The sequence below is a fragment of the Peromyscus leucopus genome, chromosome 1, assembly GCF_004664715.2.
Source record: "Peromyscus leucopus breed LL Stock chromosome 1, UCI_PerLeu_2.1, whole genome shotgun sequence".
NCBI classification, from domain to species: domain Eukaryota; kingdom Metazoa; phylum Chordata; class Mammalia; order Rodentia; family Cricetidae; genus Peromyscus; species Peromyscus leucopus.
The window spans coordinates 100,579,094-100,601,709 of record NC_051063.1 but is presented as its reverse complement, the minus strand read 5'-3'; the positions used below and the strand labels follow the sequence as shown (position 1 = coordinate 100,601,709).

Below are 22,616 nucleotides of genomic sequence, written 5' to 3'. Positions count from 1 at the left end.
TTCATCCAATCACACCAACAGGTCTTTATTGAGAATGTCTTCATCCACACTCCAAACCATATCCCATGCTACTTATCCTAATCCAGTTGCTAACCTCCTAGACCAGGGTCGGGCCTAAGTGCATCTTTCGGTTCTACTCGAAATTGAGACTGGTTGAGGGCAGTGAAGAACTCATCTTCAGACCAACATTCTACCTCCCTTTCTCTGCACAACATTTCAGGGGTGTGGAGTTATGACGGGAACTTCTGCACCCCACTCTCAATACCAGTTTCCATGGATCTTCTCTACTGGAATCAGATGCATTCAACTTGACCCTGAGAATGAAAGGTCACTAAATCCTAGAACTCTAGGAACTATCCTGGTAAGTTTTAAAGCATGATGCCCAAACATCAGAAAAGGGGCAACATTTCTCTAGCTAATTTTTTTTGTTATTTTTTAATGCCAAGGATTGAATAATGAGGTTTTTTCCCACCCACTGTGCTAAGCATTGAATGTAGGGCCTGGTGCATGCTAAACACATAACTTAGCACTCAGCTACCCTTTCCAAACCCTCACTAGCAAGTATTGTCTTTTGTTTCTTAATCGAATCCTTACAGGCCATTATTAGTACCTTAATGTGTTGATTGAGATATTACTACATACAGAAACATAATCACTGTATCTCAATCATTGGGGTAGATGGTTATTAAAAGAGTTGTCCTTCTAGAGATGAGGAAGACAATATACTTTTATGAGTACCCTGATCAGTCAGAGTCTCCTGGCCCGGAGGGTTGGTTGAACTTGATAGGTTTGGATGGAGCTGAAGCCCCAGGAGGCCTTCTAATGGGAGAGCTTGGCAGCTTTTCCTTTAGTGTTAGGAAGGTGAGATCATAATTTATTAAGAATCCATCATTGTAAACATAGAGCTTGTGGTCCCAAGGGCAGTAATTGATGCCATGCAGTGTTTCCAGCATCTTGTCCAACAGGATGCTGAGGTGGTGTTCCTGACTAGTGGTCGTGTCATAAGCATAAAAGATCTCCTCTTGACGAGTGCTTAGTGAGCGCAAAGCATAGAGCACCCCACAGGCCATGAAGGCCCCTGAAAGGGCAGGCTTATACTGGCTGGTATACCAGGTTTGCTCAACTTCTAGGGTACTGTCATTGAGACGACTTATTACCAGGTTACCCTTGCTCTCCTCTGTGGCATAGAGCACCCACAGCCCCTTCTCGTCACCAGCAAAATCGAAGGTAGTCCAAGGCACACTAGCATACGAGAAGCGGTTGTTGTAGGTGGCACCAGGCAATGGACGTCGAAGCACTAGGGTGTTGGAAGAAAGGTCCACCTTGGCCATGTCTCTTGTGCCATAGTAGTTAAAGTACATGAAGTTCTTGTACACGGTATTGCCGCTGCCGTCACCATAGCCCATCTTCCACTGCTCGTAGTGCTTCAGCAGCAACAGGTCATCATAGGACCTGTGCAGCCTGTAGTAGTCAAAGTACCTAGGCCAAGCCCCACCCCCACATCAGAACCATTCAGTGACAGCAGTAACCAGAGTAGTAAAAAAACTATGAAAATGATCAGCCTCTCATGCCCAAATGGGACATCCATAACACAACCCCTACCATCAAGTCCAGGGTACACAGCAGAAGCAGGGGTGGAAAGATTAAGTATAACAGCCAAAGGACCAGGATTACTGCTATGTCTTCTGGACATGACAGGAATGTTTCACCCATGAATTCACAATAATATGGTCACCTACATAAGACCTGCAATAGACCAGTGAACACCTCAGCATAGATGTGGGAAAGGTTTATGAGGTCTTAGCCCTAGGTGGAGAGTTATAGGCACTTTACAACTGTGGAGGGAAGGAGTCTGTTTTCCTCAGGGGCAAACTCCCTAACAGATTGCCCATGCCCAAGTAGTTAGTCCTATACACATGTACATATGGGAAACACTATTGGACTCAATACACTCTGTGTGTTTGGGTGTGTGTGTGTGTGTGTGTGTGTGTGTGTGTGTGTGTGTGTGTGTGTAATTACAGAAGAAGAGGACATAAATTTTAAAGGGAGATATGGGGACACACAGGAAGAATTAGAGGTGAGTCAGGGATTGAAGGATGTACATGATGAAAATACATTGTACTTGTATGTGAAATTCTCACATACACAAACAAAATAAAACTGGGAAGCCTCACATGCCAATTAAGAGCAGGGACTTTGGTGTCAACTGGTATTTTTAGTTCATCTTTTACTTACTATATACTATGCCAAAATAAGTAACCATTTTAAAAAGCAATAGCTACGGTGTCTGCTTGTCAAGTAAATGCACATTCTCATTAAATTATACTGAAAACATAATATAAGGCTAATTTTACTCTCAAAGATTAGAGGGCTAGGTCTCAGAAAGTTTAGGTTCTTTCCTCAAAGTCACAGAGCTTATAAGTGAACTCTGACAGGAATAACAAAAGGATATACTTAATTGATTGTGAAAACTGACCTAGATGATGAAAATAATAAATTTAGTGTAGTGGGTAGCCATTCCAGCTCTGATCTGGAAGTTCCAACCCCCATTGAGGCTTCGGTAACTGTCACGCCTACAAGGTAGGGCCGAGAGAGACCCTGAAGACCTGAGATCCAGATGTGCCAGCTCTCTTGGTTCCTGGACCCCAGACACTGGAGATAGACTGAGCAGAGTTCTCCAGAGAACACCGCCAGATTGTTACACGTCTTTCACAGACTCTGTAAACTATCCATTCACTTGTAAGTTACCCCTCAAAATAAACCTCCCTTTTAACTACGTGGAGTGGCCTTAATAATTTCACCAATAATTTAGTACAGTGTTGATCGTAAAGAGCAATCAACAAAGTGTAGCTGATTATTCTTTATGTACACCCCCTGTAGCAAGGCTGCACTACATTCCATGTGCCAGCGAGACGCAAGTGCCCTGTAGTAGACTATGGTTCTAGAGTTAGGTTCAAGGAGCTTCCAATAAAATCATTCTTGTTATAAACATTCTAATGTCTTAACATTGGGCAGTAAGTTCTAAACTACCAGTTAGCATCTTGAGAGTAGCTAGAGTAAAGGCTTGCTGGTGTGTCTTATGGGATACACAATAGGAGCTGGTGAGTATTATTATGATTAATATTCACCTTTCAGATAAGCTTCAAGTGAGGCTCTTTAATGGCTGGTTCCACCCACATTTATTCCTCTCTCCCATGACTTGCTGCTCAGTTAGGTCCACATCACACTTCCACATTCACTGACTTTAACCAGAGTAAGTTGTACCCACCTTCCTGGCCAGGCTGGTCTATTGAAGGGCTCACACACCTGTTCATTGACTCATCTAGCCATTCATTTACAAACACTTATCAGTGCCTACTGTAGTAACTCATACTATTTCATGTAATTTCATGAAGTTTTATAATATATCTAATTATCCTTATGTTATATACGGTTAAGAGTGGTTCATCCACTTTCATACAGTGACTGATGGAGGCAGGTTCAGAGATTAGAGGCCAAAACTTGCAAGGTTCTGCTGAGGAGAGGGAGGAAGGATTGTAGGAGCCAGAGGGGTCAGAGAGTCAGAGCAAAACCCACAGAAAGGGCTAGCCTGGCTCATGGAAACTCACAGAGTCTGAACCAACAACCAAGGAGCCTGCATGGGACTGACCTAAGCCTTCTACATATATGTGATGGTTATGTAACTTGGTCTATTTGTGGACTCCTGGCAATGGGAGCAGGGCTATCCCTGGTGCTTTGTCTGGCTTTGGAAACCTATTCTTCATGTTGGATTGCTTTGCCCAGCCTGAATACAGGGGGAGGTGCTTTGTCTTATGGCAGCTTGATATGCCATGCTTTACTGATGCCCATGGGAGGCCTGCCTCTTTATTAGCAACACAGAAGAGTTGGATTGATGAGGGGGGTATGCAGGGGAGGGCGAGGGAGTGGGAGAGGAGGAGGAAGGAAAAGCTGCAGTTGGGATATAAAATGAATAAATTAATTTTAAAAAAGAGTGGTTCATCCATCTGAAGTCATTTATCATAATTACAATATTAAAAACCGTCCTTGGTATAAGCTTTACTGCAGGTCTTAAGGTTGACCAGGATCATTATCTGAAGCTCTAAGCAGAAAAATTAGGATTCTAAAGCTGAGATATAGAAGAGTTTGTCTTTGAGTTGGGATAAGACTTTGGTTCATGATAAAATTAAGAACTGCAGAGCAGTATGGGTCATACATGTCCCATAGGAAGTACCGGGTGGCCATCTGCCAAGTCTAGGCTACACTGGCCGGCCCGGCAGCAAACATAAAACAAAGAAAAGAATCAGTGCTAGGGCTACTCGGAAACCAGTTGGGGCCAAGTTAAAGTGCATATGGAATGGACCCAGGCACAGAAAATTTGCCTCTAGGACTCACCTGCCATCAGCACGCAGAGGAGACACCCAGTAAAGGGAAGAAGTTGGATTGGGCGCTGAGTCTCGGCCCCAGGCACCTGCCTTGTATGATAAACCCCTCCAGTTGAGCTTCAGCACAAGGGGTCTGCTCACTTTCTGTAGGCCTCCATGAGTGCAGGAACCTACAGGGGTGAGTGGGCAAGATATGAGCTAAGTACAATGTATATAACCTAGAGAAAGCAGAGTATGAAGTATAATTAGCACATGCATGCTAGAGAGCATGCTCATGCAAGTGTATACATAATCATATAAATAGAATGATTTTGCATGGATAGGGATGAGTGCATGTGCCTGGGTATGAGAAGTATGAATGACTGCATATGTGGGTATGTCCATGAGAAACCAATCTTTGTATAATCAGGAAACTGAAGACTTACTCTTTATTAAGATCTTTACTGGCCCCCATTAGTCCCTCAATCTATTATAGCAATCATGCATTTGGCCCAGTCAATGGAGAAACAAAGTCTTGGGAAATTCAGTCTGTGAACTCACCGGGAGCCAGGGGCGGTCCAGAGTAGCTGGAAGACTGTTCTTGTTCCTTCTCCCTCTCGCACTCACTTAGTCGGCCCTCAAGGATGTCTACCTCTTCTTGGAGAGTACGGAAGCTTTGGTAGTCAGAGTCAGCCAGGAGCTTCAGGGTCAGACTGGCATTAGTGACCTGGGGGAATGAGATCCCAGGAATGTGGATCACAGGGTGTCCTCAAGCTCAACTCACATTGACATTTTTTTTTTTACATTCGGAGGCTTCTCCAGAAAGAGGTTTCGGAAAGCGTCAAATATGATATCTAACCAGGTAAGACAAAAGCCTGTGAGAGTAAGGGAGGGCTCTTTAATCTATCTACATACCTGGTTCTGGAGCTGTTGGAGGAGCTCTGTGGCCCCACTGACACCTGCCTTGGCCTGAAGCTGGGCTGCCAACTCCTGTGCTCCCTCCAGCTCCAGACGTAGCAGGTTGAAGGATGGGTTGTCATACTGGGACATAGTGACACCGGGATTCTTGGACTCCAGCATGGGACTCAGTTCTAGAGTCTGGCTGTCTTGATCTTCAGTGGTATAAGCATACTCTTTGGCCTGGTCATGAGAGGATAGGTTTATAGTTCCTCTAAATGTCAAGGAGCCTGACTCTTCTCATCCATTCATATCCACCTTATGTCTATATCTTTATTTAACAATAGTATTATCCCCTATTTCTTACCTGAGGACATTCAGGTCCTTGTTTTTCTAAAGGCAAAAAAAATCCACTTACATCATTCATAGAACCTTTAGAGCCATCCCTTAAGACTAGTTAGATGAGTAAAAGTATAAACAATACCAGCTTCCAGTCTGGCCATATATCATTAAGCTTCCCTGGGAGCTCAGCAAGTAAGGTTTGCTAAACCATTAGCCACCCTGGACCATGCATATAATAGTTTTGCTCACTTGCCCTTATTATAGGCTCAGTGCCAAGCTTACCAGATCAACTCTTCCACACTTCTTTTTCAGTTCCCTAACACAAATCTCTGCTCTTCCACATTGATCATCCTGCTTTCAATCCTTTGATTAGACTATATATGTGTCTGTCTTTCACACTCTTGTTTTTCAATGGATCTACAACCACTATTTTATCTATTAATGTAAGAAGCTCCTGTAAACATCTACAAGCCATGCTTTACTGTTATTGCTATTGAAGACCATAAGAATAGTTCCAAATTTCCCTTTGATCCTAAGAATTGATCTCAAAGACAGGGATCATTGCCATAGACTCGTTCCTAAACTGAAGCCAGTAAAGGATGCGCTTACAAACCTACTGCCTCCACTCTAGCACAAAGCTCCAGCACTCACCCTGGACAGCTGTTGTTCATACTTGCCAATGAGATCCTGTAATGTGCTCTGTAGCTGCTCCAGCTGCTGCAGGAAGATAGAGTTGTTGGGCAGATGAACCACACACTGGAAAGTGCCACTCTCATCCACGGAGTTCAATGCACTTCTCACCAGCTGCAAAAGCAGGGTCATAGGCACACTGAGGGCAGTGAAGCACACTGGATCACCATATGCTGTTTGCAAAAGGGAGGCAGGAAAAGAGGCCAGCCCCACTCTGGGATGATGGAGAACACATTGCATGTGGGGATCTTACTGACTGCCTAGAGGTTTCTCTGTTGGGAGTTTGAGCTACTTTTAATTTGCCAGAATTGAAGTTTCAGTCCCCTTCTAGCTTTCATTATTTGACCACTCTCACCCTGTATCATGAACTGAATGGGTATAACTACACTCCACATAGCTGATTGCCAAGATTTCCTTTATCTGTGGCAGAAGGCAATGCTTTCTGGCCTTCAGAAAAGCCCTGAGGCAGGCTTAAGGAACTTCAGTTCTTGACAAAGACCCCACTCTTGGGATTTGGCAGACCTCCACAACCTCAGCCTCTCCTGAAGAAAGCAGGTGGAGAGAGTTCTAATCATTAAGGGAAGCAGCAGGAGGAATCCGTGTCTGGATCCAGATCTATCACTCACAAGAACATAGCATAAGGTGAGTGGTGATCCATGAATTACAGTTGAAAAATCACAAGGGTCTGAGATTAAAAGAATCTTACAAAATCACATAATTAATAACTGACAAGGCTGAGAGCTTCTTCAAAGTTTGGCATTTATTCCAGGTCTTGTGCTCTTACATCAAAGGCAACTACGCAGCTCTTAACTATGATGGGGTGGGTCAGCATAACCAAGAAGGTGAGGGCAGGAGGGAGCTCCCTTGTCTCAGTGAACCAGAGCAAGAGGGCAGCGACTCTATGGCTAAGAGACACATAAACTGAATTATTCTTACCCTTGCATAACATGACTGGCTCACATCCAGTTCAAATCTACTGATTCTAGAGCTATATTTCCTATTTTTTCTCAACATTGCATATGTAATCTCTCTGTATCCCAGGACCTTAACGTGGATAGTGATAGAAATTGTGGCATTTTCCCTATTGTTTTACTTTAAAATAGGTAGGTAGGTAGATTGATAGATTGATGGATGGATGATAGATAGATAGATAGATAGATAGATAGATAGATAGATAGATAGAGATATAGAGACAGACAGACAGATGGATACGATAGACAGGTAGAGCACTTAAGACAGTGAGTGCCTGCCTGCTTAGAATCACTTAGATGTGTTATTATAATTCATTAATTCTTTCTCCATTTTGTTTTGAAGCTGAATAAGCCAGCACTTGCTTAAAAATGCCTTACTAAATTTTAGAATATGCCCCATGGTACCAGCTGGGATTTACAAATAGTCCCTGTACTTCTCTGAGAATCTTTACCTTCCCCATATCTTTTTGAGCTCTGTCTGATACCCATAGCTTACTCTGGCTATGTCTTCAGCCTAAAACTCACTCTCAATAGTATTTAGATTTAGGCAGGAACTAAAATAAAGCCACTTAATCTATAATGCCTTGGGCTTACCAGCATCTTTATCACAGGAAGAGTATGCCCTGTGTTTGGTTGAAAACAAAGACTTGTAACAGCAGGATGTACAGTCCACAGTCTGTCTCTCTCTCTCTCTCTCTCTCTCTCTCTCTCTCTCTCTCTCTCTCTCTCTCTCTCCCTCTGTATTTCTCTTTCTCTCTCTTTCTCCCCTCTCATCCTATGCCCATACTACCCAAAGGACAATCAGCAAAATGGTGTCCCATCCTTCATTTCTCCTCCTCCAGTTTTCTCTATCTTCACTCTTGCCAGGGACCAAGAAATTCTTGAACAAAATGAGAATGGAAAAAGAGGCCAACCCAAAACACAGAACTCTCTCTCTCCTACATGATACCTTCACCCTTTGCCTGTACCTGAGGCTGTCCTGGAAGCACCAGGGGCAGCAGCAGTAGAAAGGAGGCCAAAAGAGCTGGCTCAGGCTGCATCTTGGTCCAACTGCAGATACTGGGTAAGTCCCTAGGCTCCCCTGAGTTTTTATCTTCATTGCAAATGAATAGTCTCAGTAGGAGGAGACAAAGATTTCAACATCTAAAGAGCTAAGATATGTGGAGGGTCTTGAAGGGCGGGAAAAGGGGTCATAAAAAACTGGCAACTTCAAACATGGGTGGAAGTGGGTTTCCTCTATGAAAACATGGTTGACTTCATCCATCCCAGAGATGTGTCCCCACCCTGCCAGGCCCTCCTATACAAATAGATTAAAGCAAACCTGAGACATCCAGAGGGGCCTTGGGATGGGCCCCTTTCAAGGGGGATTATGGTCTTTTCCTCAACTTTCAGGGGGAGGAAGGTTCTAGAAGGAAATGCAACCTAACCTGTTCAATCTAAGAACAGAAGCCATTTACTTAACCACTTAATCATGTCCCTGGATGGGGGCCAAAGTGTGCCCCTGGGGGGATTGCTTAAGCAACACTGCACTCTTTTGCCCTGTTACAAACCTTCCCTCATTGTTAGCAGTATGCCTCCTCCACTACTCTGTGTACTCCAAACGTGTTCATTCTACTTCACCTCCAATGTTCTCCTAATCTACCTACTCCAAATGTCCACAGCCTCTGCTGCCTGTGCTCTAAGAAGCCTCCATGCCACCAACAACAGGAGGCTACCAAGCCTCAAGTTCTCTAGCCTCTCAAGCAGATATTCCTACAGAAAAGGAAGAGCTTGGTTCCTAAGGCCTGGATAAGAAATCACAGCTCAGGGCTCTCACTTTTGGCTATCCTAAATCTCCCTCTCCCTCTCTTTCTCCTCAGTCATCTTACTTGAGTACTTACTTCTCAAGCATGTGCAGTCTCCCATTGTCATGTGCCTGGGAGATACTACATTTCCCAGGACGGTTTCCATGAAGGGCTTATCATTCCATTTCTATTGAGAAGGTTGGTAGCTATAACTACTAGCTATGTCTACTCTTGCTTCCTTACTTCTCACAGTGCCCTTAAATCCAGATACTGTAGCCACTTAGCACCAAGGCCCTCTGAATACTCATTCATCCTTTGAGTCTACCTGTGCTGTACACCTGGTTTTTAAAAGGCACATGAAGTTTCCATTTCCTATTCTAGAAAGGCTTCAAGAACTGACATACATATAATTATGAGGAATTACATTACATCACAATATAGGAAAATCTTCTCTGTAAGGTTACATTTTATCTTGGTTTACAGATTCTCACTGTCTGGCTCCCTACTCAAAACCAGAGATTCATTCTCTGTCTAGTCCTGGATCCTGACCTTTTCATCCAGGAATCACAGAGGTCGAAAAGACACAGCCTCTGGTTATCTTGGGAGTTGGTTCTAAAACCAAATATGCACATGATATGAAGATATCTGGGCTCAGGGTCCAAGTGGGTATCACTAGATCTATGTTTTATGGAAGAACAGATGGAAGGAAGCCTGAGTAGGAGAACAGCCAGGGCAAGAAGCATCACAGCATGAGTGTAGCCATTTTCCCATATCTTAGCAACTTTATCTAGCAAATGACACAGGGTGAAAAAAGCAGGAGCTCCCTCAAAATCTGATCAGAAATAGGAAGCCTCCTGGGGAGGCAGCTACAGTACTGCCCCCCACCCCCAGCTCTCCAGAGCTCAAGGTATTAACCACCCAGATCAAAAACCAAGTTTCCAAAGCTCCGTTCCTTTATCCACACTCTACTATTTCTCCAGCCCTCCTGTCTTCATCCCTTCAGCAGACATGAAATTCTTGCTTAGTACCAGTTACCTTACAAAGGTCCCACACAGAGCCACATCAGACCAGTCTGACTTTGCGTGTAGACTGATGGAAAAAGATTGTAGTCTTGTGGTTGTGTCCTGGGCCTCCTTGTGTGTCACTGAAAGTCCTAAACTCTTCTAGATTTTTGCAACTTGTCACTGGAAGTCAAAACAGAGCTGTAAGAAGTAGACTGTACAGGTGGAGCTGGGTAGGGAGAGGTCAGTTTGGTGTACTCTGCCTGCCTACATGTTTGGAATAGGTAGTGTGGTCATAGCACCACCTGATGGCAGATGATGTCAACACTTGGGTTCACACAGATAGAGCGTGTGGGATGGTTCGACTGTCAGTGCCCACCTTTCTAACTCTTTGAAGCAGATGCCTAAGCCTCTGAGTGATCTGCTTTGTGCGCACTCCATAGACCACAGGATTAAGTGCTGGAGGAACTACCACATAGAGATTCGCCAATAAAATATGGATGTGGCCAGGAACTGTGTGGTGGCCAAATCGGTGAGCCAGGAAGGAAAAGAGAGCAGGTGTATAGAAGAGAATAATGACACCAGCATGGGACCCACATGTACCCAAGGTCTTGTGGCGGGCACCAGGAGATGGCATGCGACAGACAGCATGGAGTATGAGGGCATAGGAAGCACCTATGAGCCCTAGGTCCAGGGCTGGAGAGAGCAGTGTGGTAGCCAGTCCATACCAGATGTTGGGACGTGTGTCACCACATGCTAGACGAGCCACACCCATATGCTCGCAGTATGTGTGAGGCAAGGCCCGATGCCCACAGTAAGGGAGTCTCTGAAGAAGGACCACAGGGGGCACCATGACACAGGCACCACGAGTCACAGCTGCTACAGCCACTATACCCACCACACGCTGGCTCAGCAGAGCCCCATAGCGTAGAGGCTGGCAGATGGCCACATAGCGGTCCACTGCCATGGCCAGCAGCACTGAGGACTCAGCAATGAAGGCCACATGAGCAACAAAGAGCTGAGCTAAGCAGCCCCCAAAGGAGATTTCATCTGACAAGCCCCAGAGCACAGCTAGAGCTTTAGGCACCGTGGATGTGGCCAGAATCAAGTCAGCAGCTGCCAGAAGCCCCAGAAGCTGGTACATGGGAGCCCGGAGGGTTTTGTCCACTGCCACCAGCCCCAGGAGAAGTGTATTCCCTACCAAAGATGCCAGATACAGCAGGCACACGGGCACAGAAAGCCAGGCATGCAGGCGCTCCAGTCCTGGCACACCCAGCAGGACAAAGGGCCCAGGCCCAGAAAGTGTCTGATTGAAGTTGAGCAGCGCAGGATCCAGCTCCATCTTCTGCTTCTACCTGGCTCTGTCCCTGCAGGGCATAAAGGAAGCCTGTGAGCGGCAACTGTAGTTCTCCAGAGACTTTGGTGAGGTTACGGTTAGGGGAGGGAAGGGAAGAAGTAAGCTGCTGCAGATCACTATGCCATGGACTGCTATGCTGAGCTATGGGTTTCCAAACAGTATTGAGGGTTTATTCGCATTTCCACACGATGGAGCAAAGAATTTGGCATCTAAGCAATTAACAGACATGCAGTCACACAGTTGGTAAACAGAAGAGGTAGGGTTTGAGTCAAATCTCATCTGCCTAAACACCATGCACTTTTGAGTGTCCTTAATCCTCTGAATAGAAGGTTCCTGCATCAGCCCAGGACTGTGGGGAAGGCATTCTTATTAGGTAGCAGACTATGTCTTCTACACCCCCAGGGAAATGCACATCACAATGGTCAGGATGAAGGAAACATGATGTGTCTCTTCTTCTTTTTTTTTTTTTTTTTTTGGTTTTTTTGAGACAGGGTTTCTCTGTGTAGCTTTGCGCCATTCCTGGATCTCGCTCTGTAGACCAGGCTGGCCTCGAACTCACAAAGATCTGCCTGCCTCTGCCTCCCGAGTGCTGGGATTAAAGGTGTGCGCCACCACCGCCCGGCTGATGTGTCTCTTCTAATCCATTCACTGACAAATGCTAAGGTGAAGCTCCAGGCTCATGATCCTTTTCCTAGAGTGTAAGTTCATATCCACTCTCCCAAATGTTACATCCCTCCCACTCTGAACAGGATGTTTTCCGGCTGCCCATGACATCTCCCCCCTCTAGTTCTGTTCCACCACAGCTCTAAGTACCTGATATTGTAGAATGTGATTCCTTCTTTGATCAGTATTGACATCTGAGATTCCTCAAATCCAACTTTGTGGTTTCTGTCTCCTCTCTCCTTGGAGTCTATGGAATCAGTTTTTGGAAATCTGGTGCCCACTAAGAATAAAGATCATCAGGTTTGGGGTAGCAGTGGAAAGGACTGGGGCTGGGCGTCTCCGTAAGAGTGGAGTGGGTGATCGGATGAAGATGGTGGTGCTGGAGGAAGGGTAGCATGTTGGGGGAGGGAGATCTCTTTACATAGCCCTGGATAGCGATAGCGTTGAATTGACTGAAATCCACCTGCCTCTGCCTCCAGCATGCTGGATAAACTTGAGTCAGGAATGATAATACAAACATGTAATCCCAGCACTTTGGAGGCTGACGCAGGAAGACTATGAATTTTAAGTCACCATAGGCTACCTCAGACACCACCACCACCACCACCACTCCACACATCACACCACACCATACCACACCACACCACACACACCACACAAAGCAGCCTGGAGGAAAGAACTGCAGGCTAGGATTCTTTGCACTCTACCTAAAGACCACAGTTTAGTCGTTCAGTTTCCTGAAAGGTCCAAGCTGGCAGTCTAGGCTGCTCTATTAGACTGTTGACCTGCAGACTGAAGAACCCGGGGCAGGTGACCAGAGAACAGTTTAGCAGAGCTGTCAAGTTCAGCAGAGCTACTTCCAGGGCCTTCACTCATCCACACAGCCTCCCATGGAACAGGTTAAAACCCACACTAGACTTCCCACATGGGAGTCATTGATCAGGAACCAGAGCTTCCTTCTGGTGATTTCTTTTTGTATGTGTGTGCCAAGTCATGGGGCCTAGCCCTCACCCCTGATTCCTCTGAATGCTGAGAACACCATACTTGGGCTCCCTTACACAGAGCAGACTACTAAGAACATAATCTATCACTCCCTCAGTAGCTGGGAATGCCTGTCCCCACACCACAGGGTAAGCACAACCTAGAACCAGGCAAGGGCCTCTTAACAACGTCCTGTGCTCACGGTGAGGGCTCTACCAGCACACATCCCGTTGGCACCTTTCCAAGGACAACTGCTTTAGACCCTTCATAACCACAGCACATACTTCTCCTTCCATTTCCCTCTACACAGCAAGTGAAGATGGGGAGATGGAAGCTGGAGACTCTTCTCACATCCTCTAGAACAGTGGTTCTCAACCTTCCTAATGCTGTGACCCTTTAATACAGTTCCTCACATTGTCACAACCCTCCAATCATAAATTATTTTCATTGCCACTTCATAACTTTAATTTTGCTACTGCTATGAATCATAATGTAAAGATACCTGTTTTCTGATGGTCTTAGGTGACTCCCAGGTTTTGAACTACTGTTCTAGCCTCACTTCTGCCTGACTCTTTGCAGGCAGCACTGGACCCTTCTCATTTTCTGGCGGCCTGCTCTGTTCTCTTAATGCCCTGCGCCCTCTCCCCCATGGGAACTTGTCATCTCCGAACCATTCAGCAAGGGGCCTGCAGAGAGAGGCGAGAAGTAGCACTCTTCTCCCTTAGCTCCCAGCACTAGACTGGCTCTGGACTGTGGCAGAGTCTGACGGCATCTCTGTGGCCGAGACGCTACTGCAGACTTGTCACACCATCTCAGGCTGCTTGCTGGGATAAGAAAACGCCTGTACAGAAAGACTACAGTCACGTAGAGCTGGGGCCACACAAGATCTCCCAGATCCAGTCCAGTACTCTTCCTTCTTCCTCATTCCTAGTTCCCCTCCCCTCTGGAGAGCAGTTTCCCTCTGGCTAGTGGAAGCTGCCGGAACCTCTTGCTTAGATTCTGAATGTCTGGCTGGCTGATTCCCTTTCTAGAAGGCGTCTCTGTTCGGACTCACATGAGCTCATCTTTACCAACATTAGCCCTGGGGACAGGGGTGTTCCACGAACCATCTGGAACCGAGGTTTGTCCCTACCCTCTGCTGGCTCAGAGACCACCAGGTCATCACCATCTCTTCTGTTTTTCCTGATAATCCTTTTGGGGATGACCTTGGGTTCTTGGAACTCCTCCTTTCCAGGTGCCCCATGAACCAACTCTTGCCTAAGAGGCTTTAAGGACAAGGGCAACAACCCTCCTGAGCAGAGCAGAGCACCAGACACATGTGAAGTCCAGTCCAATGTGCAGAAGAAGGCAGGGTGCAAGGGTGCAAGAAATAAACTGGAACACTCTGTTCAGTCTGGTTTTCTTACGATTTGGGGAGCATCAATTAACTCGGAACCCTGATTTCATCCAATTATGGGTCCTCACCCGATTTTGGAAGAAGTAAGGATGCAAATACGGCACCAAATTGTATTTCTCTTGTTCCTGTCTGTCCTCATTTCAGCACAAGACAAAATTCAGAGCAAGCTGTTTAGGTGTTTAGGTGCAGATCCTACTCCTGACCCTCAAAAGCTGGGACTGTACACAAGGTCCTCAGTTGCTCTGTCTTCATGTACTCATTTCTAAAAGGAGGATAATCATAAATGCATCTATTCTGTGTGTGACTTTGTAAGGAGTGAGATTTATACATATTATATATACATATATATACACACATGTATATGTGTATATATATGTAAAATGTTATGAATCTAAAGAACTGGGGACATAGATTAGTGGTAAAGAACTCATCTAGCTTGTAAGAGATCCTAGGTTCAAGCCCCTGAAGTAAAAGAAAACTAAACAAATCATAAATCAAAAATTACATAATTATTTAGGGCTCAACAGTGCCTATAATGTAGAATACTCAGCACACATTGAACGTTATTGTTGTTGCCGTCAGCACTTTCCTTACTCCTCGAATCTACCCTTCAGAGACCCTCTCTACTGCACTCTTGGTGTGCACATGTGATAGTCTTTTAAGACAGGATTTCTCTGTGTAGTTTTGGAGCCTTTCCTGGATCTCACTTTGTAGCCCAGGCTGGCCTCAAACTCACAGAGATCCACCTGCCTCTGCCTCCCGAGTGCTGGGATTAAAAGTGTGAGCCACCACCGCCCGGCGTGATAGTCTTTTGATAATACCTTAAATTAAAAACAAAACACAAAACATAAGTTGGAAACCGAAACAAAAATTGTGAGCAGTCAAATGGGTCCGAACTTATTTGTTCAATTGACTAAAAGGGAGAATAAAATATTTTGATTCCATTTTCAAAAAAGGACCTCCTTTGGCAATAGAACCTGTTGGGATTAGTCTGGTTATAAGACCATTGCTAAACAAAATGAGAAGCATGGGATATTGCCCTCTCATGCCTCATTGCCTTACCGTTCTGACACAAAGCAGTGAGACAGAGGAGGAATGATAATGCTTTGTGGCAGATTCTCAAAGGTGAGGGAACAGTGGCCCTTTGTACAGCAGGAAGCTAAGCACAGAATGTCAAGGGGCATGTACAGGGCAACGCAGCAATGAAAGCTTACTCAACCTGCTCTCCTCTGGTTCCGTGAAGAGAAAACAGAAAAGAAAAGTCTCAACAACCCATTTTATTAATTTTGACCTTCAGTGTTGAGCTCAATGTGGAAAAGATCCAAGGAGAGATTATGAGGGAGGCTTTGTTACAGGAGTCCTTGGATCGTGTCTAGGGTCTGAATGATGTTGGCTGATGAACTGCTACTGCTCGTGGGACATGGATTTCTCACCTCTGTGCTGTGGAAGCTCAAGCTCGGTTAAAGATGAGCAAAAGGCATCTTCTATCCACCAATTTCTGCCTCAGATCTTGCTTCTCTAGCTCATTCAGCTGATGGAGTTCCCAGAATCTCAGAAACCCCGAAGATGCCTCTATGGCAAGCTGAGAGAAAGCAGAGGCAAGTGAATAGGATTTATGGCTTCTGTGAGCTCCTCAGGGGTGATGAACACCCAGCCCCTGCAGGCCTGAGGTCTCAGCTGTACAGTGTTGGTAAGGAATTAGCAGAGATTTGAGGCTATCTCTGTGGACTTTCCTGGGCCCCAGGTTTAAGTGTTTGACATCATCAGAACCTAGGGAGAAAAGGAAACTGGGCCAAGAGGTCCCCAAACATCCATTGCATGTGAGAGCAGCAAAAACACATAGACATTCTCTTTGCTCTACACAAATGGTAAAGCCAGTTGTCATCAGGACATTATTACTGATCTTAGGGACATCTCCATGCCATACGCTCTGTAAAGAGACTAAGTATTTTGATGGAAACAGCCTGGATATTATTCTTCCAGACTGAACTTCCAAACAAAACTTCACTACTCTGCAGCCTTGAGTATTTTCAACTCTTCCAAGCTTAATGCTTTCTTGGTGTGATGAAGATTGTACAACCCCCCCCAAGACAGGTACCTTTAACTCACCTGAGTTGACATAGCACTCAGACGGTTGCATGACTTGGCAAGGGAACTTGAGAGCAAATTGCCTATCTTAGGTGCCAGTTAGATCTACATGGAGACGCTCTTAGATGCCAATAATGGACATTATTGTTCACCACACTTCCTTTTCCTCATATGTGGTACAATTTCCCACTTTGAACAACTAATGGCTTTCATTGTCACCATAGAAACCCAAGTTTATACTTGGTTTTAGTCACCACTCATAATGAAATTTTGTGCATGCACCTATAAGTCAGATGACAAGAAGAAAAACCAATAGAAATCTATAGTTGAAGAATTCACACACAAAGAAATACACGGGATTAGACAATTTATGTGTGAGAAACTAACCTGCTAGGTTTTGTATAATTATTGCCTATCAGTACAAAACAGAACATAGATTTTCATCCACGATCTGATGATGGAAGAGAAAGTTTGTAACCTGCCATGCCATGGATGAGTAGGGCTGTAAGCCTGAACTTACAGGAAGATAAACTGGGCCTTTTTTCTCCTTGAATAAACAGTAAAGAGGAGGGAATTTTTAAAAATTATAACCTCAGTTTTCCACTTGATGGATCTGAAGTGAAAGTCGCAACAGCAACGGTAAAGACACAGAGTGGCTAATACAACATGCAAACCCATACACTTTCCTCTAGTGCTGACCCTACAAGGTCAGAAAGCTGACATTCCCAGGGAAGCTGATGGTCTGGGATCAAGGGAGTCAGTTTTCTTTAACAATGTGGCCTCTAGCAGATCGATTCGCCAGCGATGGGCACACACCCAAGAGCATATGGGTAGCACAAATAGGACTTGATGGGTTAAAAAGAAAAAAAGAACACAAAGTTGGATTTGGGTGAATGGAAAAAGTGGAGGAGGAGGAAGGGGGAGGAGCTTGGGAGGGGATTAATATGATCAAAACACATTGTTTGACATTGTCAACTAATAAAAGTAATTAATTAGTTAATTAATTTTTTTAAAAAAACTAAGATCACATATAAAAAGCCAAGGCTTGTGTAAGATTACTGAGAGGCCACAGAAATATAGAAATGCACATTCTCTTGGGAAGGAAGATAGAAAATAATAGCAGCCGCTGGGCAGAGACAGAGAGTGGGAGGGAAATGAGACAGTACACACAATGGTCCCTTCTCTCTCTTGTTTTGCCTTGTAACTCCATTAGTCTTTCATGGAAACCATTCGTGCGTGTCAATGAACAATCTTGGGTTTTAGTTTTTACCAGGATGAATAGACTATGTACTTTCAAGTTATCTTAACTCAGAATATATTTATTTATTGAATCCTCAGAAAGCTTTTAAAATATCAGCTCTTAGCTAATCTGTGTTCTCAGCAAGATGGAAATTACCAGAAAAAAAAAAAGAATTGCCAGAAAATATTCTGATGCCTGTGAGTACTTAGCAGCTTAGCGCAAAAAGCAGAATCCTCATAGAGTATGATGGGCCTTGGGTTTTGATGACTAGACTTCTAACAGACACAGAGTGGAAGGCTTGATACCAGAGACCGGAATAGCAAGAGGCAGTGAACAAAGTCTATAGAGCTGGGCATTAAAAAATAAGTTCTGGTGAGTTCACAGTGATTAGACTAAGTTGTGTACTTAAACTGTTTTTTTAAAGATAGATCCAAAAATATTCCTGCTGCAAGTAAATAAATGAGAGATGGATCTGTCAATTACATTGACCTAATCATTTCATGATATTTGTACGAACAGCAATATACATTATACCTTATGTTCTTTCTTTTTTAATCTACAGAAAAACATTAATGCAAGACACACAGCATTTTAATTTAAAAAAAAACATAGTAACTGTACAATTTAAATTTTGAAAAGACAACTGCAGTTAACAACAATAATAAAAACAGGCCCTGCAACTCCTAAATATTTTTTCCACATCCTTAGTCTATTTTCATGATTCTGAGCTCAGTGGAATGTCAGAGATTTTTATGCCAGGTTGACATTAATGACCTCCTTGCTGCAAGCCTTAGAAAGCCACTTCAAGGTATAGGTCCTACTCTTCAGATAATAAGATTTGTATAATAGATGTCCACAGAATCTACTCCCCCTTGCCCCAGAGTCTGTTTTCTTGTTGTTGTTGGGACAAGGAGGATTCTATCTCTGCATTTTATTCTGTTTTATTGTCTTTTTGTTGTCTTTGGAGGGTATTAAGCTACTGGCTTAATTCCTTTAGTATTCTGTCTTTCTTTTTTTTTTTTTTTTTTATTATTTTATTTTTTTTTGTTTTGTTTTTTGACAGGTTTTCTGTGTAGCTTTGCGCTTTCTGAACTCACTTGTAGACTAGGTCCTCAAACTCACAGAGATCGCTGCTCTGCTCCGGTGCTGATTAAAGCGTGAGCCACCACCACTCTGTCTTTCTTAATTAGCATACAAAACAAGAGGGGTTTCATGGTGACACTTCCACACATGCTTTTTGTGGATCCCCCTCTTCCCCTCTCCATTCTCCTTCAGCTCTCCCTCCTCCTCCCCACAGTGCCCAATCTTCTGTTTTCACACCACGCATATCCATTACACCCCTCAGGTCTCCCCCACTGAAGACCTCTTTTTCTAAAGTAGCAGTGGAAAACAGAAAATGAGGTACTGTCTGGAGGAAATAGGGAACTAGGTCGAGGAGAGAGGATAAGAGGAGCCAAAAACAATTGAGAACAAAGCATAATGGCATAGACGTATGCAAACACTGTCATGAAATTAAAATCATTCTGTTAAGCAGGCCTGCAGTCCCCAGAAAATTGCCTCTAATTGGAGCAGCCTACTCTACTAGTGAGTCCAGGACAGCATGGGCTGCAGAGTAAGGTGGGCTATCTCAAAATCATAAGGTAACTACTAAGGAAAAAGGAAGAACAGAGACACCATTCCAGTAGGAGGTCAGGGAGAGAAATGAGTCTGATGCTTCTCCTCCAGGATAAAGTGTCAACAGAGCATGTGGCCCAAAGAAATATAAGTGCATCATGTAGAGCCTAGCATGTAACTACCAGGAAAGACAGCACACTGCACCAGAGGCTGGGGAGGTGGGAATGGGCTGGGAAGGTAAGACGGCTGCCTTTCATAACAGACCTTGTAGAACTTCATCCATGTGTAACCTGGATTTTTTAAATGTAATCAATTAATTCAAAATTAAGGGAAGGAAAGACCTCTTTCCCCTTTCTAGTTTTACGACTTACACACACACACACACACACACACACACACACATACACACACACACACACACACACACATTTAAAATATGGGATCCACATGAGAGAAATGTAATGTGTGTCTTTCTGAATCTGGGCAACTTTGTTTAATATGATAATTTCCAGTTCCATTTTCCTACAAATTTCTTGTTTTGTTTTGTTTTGTTCTGTTTGTTTGTTTTGTTTTTGACTGAATAAAACTCCATTGTTTAGGTACCATAGGTTTTTTTTAAGTTAATTTTTTTCATTTTTTGAGATTATAATATAATTACATTATTTCCCCATTCTCTTTCCTCCCTGCAACCCCCACACCATGGTACCATTCATGCACTGAGGGATATCTGCTTATTCCAACACTTAGTTATCATGAATAGAGCAGCAATAAACATGAATTGCAACTATCTCTGTAGTAAGACTTGGCATCTTTAAAAAAAAATTATTTATTTATTATGTATACTATGTTCTGCCTGCGTGTATGCCTGCAAGCCAGAAGAGGGCACCAGATCTCATTATTGATGACTGTGAGCCAGCATGTGGTTTGCTGGGAATTGAACTCAGGACCTCTGGAAGAACAGCCAGTACTCTTAACCTCCATCTCTCCAGCCCCCCCCCACTTTTTTTTTTTTGACTTGGCATCTTTTTAAGCCTCAGAGTATTTGCATGTTCTGTCTGTAGAACAGAGATCCTCAAGTCCTCTGACTGGCATGAATAAATTTTCACTTTAGTGTCTAAGTAGATTGGTTTGAGGTCCATGCATTGTGAGAATTACAGCCCCCTTTTCCAACCTATTTTCAAGGGTTTTAGTCTCCTGAAAAGATATCTACAGCTTACATTCTAAATGAACCTTGGAGCCCAGAAGCTGCTCAATCACAGTGCCACGCTGGCACCCCTGGCATTGGTATGCATACTGATTTTCCCATCTTTGTACCAACACTGACCCAGTTGTTTATGTTGGCTAAAGGGCTTTGGAGAGTTATGGGGGACACATTTAAAGGCAATTATTCAGAAACATGAAATTTACAGTACATATGATTGAATATCATTGTGAATATCCTATTATCTATCTGCTAATCCCTTAAATGAGTTGTTTTTCACTTAACTTTTCCCATTTAGTCTCTTTTCTTCAGTATCTCTATTTTAATGCATTTCTTTCATTGGAAGTGCCAATTGCAATTTCCAAATCATAATGATTTTTTTCATTTAGGTTAATTCTACTCTGTCCTTATCTCTTTCTTCTCTGTCAGTGTCATATCACACAACTGAGGTCATCAGGGATTCCTTCTTATCCATAAGGCTATGTATCAGATAGTCCTGCCTGCTACACAAAGCATCTACAAGCAGTTTTTGCTTTAAATAGAATTCTCTTTTATTTTTGCCACACTTTCATTCTTGATAAAAGCATATGCACGATGAATTTCTCCTGCCTTTAATGCTAATCAATAGATCAACTTCCTGTGCTCTTGACAGAAAATAAAAGAATGACCTTATCTCTGATCTGCTTGGTTTTCACTCCATAGACAATGGGGTTCATTGCTGGTGGAATAACAATGTAGAGATTGGCGAACATGATGTGGAATGTGAGGGAGACATTGTGTCCAAAGCGATGAGCAAGGATGGAGAAAAAGGCTGGTGTGTAAAACATGAGAATGACACAGACATGGGAACCACAGGTGCCCAAGGCCTTCTGGCGTGCATCTCGGGAGGGGAGGCGAAAAACAGCACATAGGATGAGCGTGTAGGAGATGGCAATGAGGACCACATCTGAGATGACTGTCATGATAGGAACACAAAATCCATACCAGATGTTGATGGAGATATCTGCACATGCCAGCCGGGCAACACCAATGTGTTCACAGTATGTGTGAGGTATGATGCGTGTCCTACAGAAAGGTAAGCGTGTCAACAAAAATACATCTGGCAAGATGATACAGAAGCTTCTAAAGGAGATGCCCACAACAATCTTGATAATAGTCTTTGGAGTCAAGATGGTAGCATATCTCAAGGGTGAGCAGATAGCCACATAGCGATCAAATGCCATAGCCATTAGAATGGCTGAGTCCAGGACAAAGCTATAGTGGAGGAAGAACATTTGTGTCAGGCAGCCTGGGAAGGTGATTTCTCGAGCCCCCATCCAAAAGATACTGAGTGTTTTAGGCACACCAGCTGTGGACAAGATGAGATCAGTCATTGCCAGCATGGACAGAAAAAAAAACATGGGTTCATGAAGGCTCCGTTCCACTGTGATGAGGTAGAGAAGTACACAGTTTCCCATCACAGCTATGATGTAGATCATACAGAAGGGAATGCCAATCCACACATGGAATTGCTCCAAGCCTGGGATACCCACCAAAACGAAGGGCCCTGGGTTGTAACTGCTCACATTAAAGGCAATCATGGCAGGACACGTTGTCGCCTAGCCTCACGCCCTAAAAACAGAGAATGATAACAACATTCAGCATCACTTGAGTCACTCTCACTTCAAACCAAGTATCACGACAGACTCCTAAAGTAATTTATCATCCAATATGACTTTTTAAAGTGATTAATGATTGACAGTGATGACAGTAATGCATCAGGTCATCCGAGACACATCATGGTTACTCCATCTAAGAGAAAAATCTTTTGTTCTTCCAGCTACCTTCTAATTGGCATATGCTTTCTAGGACGCTTTCCAGATTATCTGTACTCTAGATCATACACTGTCTTCTGAAGTAGATCACCAGATTATAAGACACACTTTTCACAAGTTAGCAGGTTGCAGTTTTTGTGGATATAATAGTTAATCCTTCCTTGGTCACTCTGTCATTGCAGAATATCTATCTATGTCTCAAGACAAACAACTATT

At 43.9% G+C, this 22,616-nt stretch overlaps 3 protein-coding genes across 3 annotated transcripts; all 3 read right to left on the bottom strand.

Annotated features, from left to right (window-relative positions):
• LOC114686905 (olfactomedin-4-like) lies at positions 1 to 8,348 on the bottom strand. The gene is made up of 6 exons (XM_028861575.2): positions 8,230 to 8,348; positions 6,252 to 6,404; positions 5,277 to 5,501; positions 4,923 to 5,088; positions 4,393 to 4,552; positions 1 to 1,479 (listed from the first exon to the last, which is right to left on the bottom strand). The coding sequence occupies exons 1-6, from the start codon at positions 8,299 to 8,301 to the stop codon at positions 744 to 746; spliced, it is 1,512 nt and encodes a 503-aa protein (XP_028717408.1). The 5' UTR covers positions 8,302 to 8,348; the 3' UTR covers positions 1 to 743.
• Positions 8,349 to 10,380: 2,032 nt separating this feature from the next.
• On the bottom strand, positions 10,381 to 11,388 carry LOC114686899 (olfactory receptor 52D1-like). Its single transcript, XM_028861568.1, has one exon. The coding sequence runs from the start codon at positions 11,386 to 11,388 to the stop codon at positions 10,381 to 10,383; it is 1,008 nt and encodes a 335-aa protein (XP_028717401.1).
• A 9,827-nt stretch (positions 11,389 to 21,215) lies between these two features.
• On the bottom strand, positions 21,216 to 22,262 carry LOC114686902 (olfactory receptor 52H1). The gene has a single exon (XM_028861573.1). The coding sequence runs from the start codon at positions 22,164 to 22,166 to the stop codon at positions 21,216 to 21,218; it is 951 nt and encodes a 316-aa protein (XP_028717406.1). The 5' UTR covers positions 22,167 to 22,262.
• Between the last annotated feature and the right edge of the window lie 354 nt (positions 22,263 to 22,616).

Bases quoted from the DNA above. Each gene is read 5' to 3' on its own strand.
- LOC114686905 (XM_028861575.2), bottom strand. From the start codon at position 8,301: ATGCAGCCTGAGCCAGCTCTTTTGGCCTCCTTTCTACTGCTGCTGCCC. The intron at 4,553-4,922 runs GTGAGTTCACAG...TCACCCCTGTAG, and splicing joins TGGACCGCCCCTGGCTCCCG to GTTCCTGCACTCATGGAGGC. The intron at 1,480-4,392 runs GTGAGTCCTAGA...GGCTTGGCCTAG, and splicing joins CCTCTGCGTGCTGATGGCAG to GTACTTTGACTACTACAGGC.
- LOC114686899 (XM_028861568.1), bottom strand. From the start codon at position 11,388: ATGGAGCTGGATCCTGCGCTGCTCAACTTCAATCAGACACTTTCTGGG.
- LOC114686902 (XM_028861573.1), bottom strand. From the start codon at position 22,166: ATGATTGCCTTTAATGTGAGCAGTTACAACCCAGGGCCCTTCGTTTTG.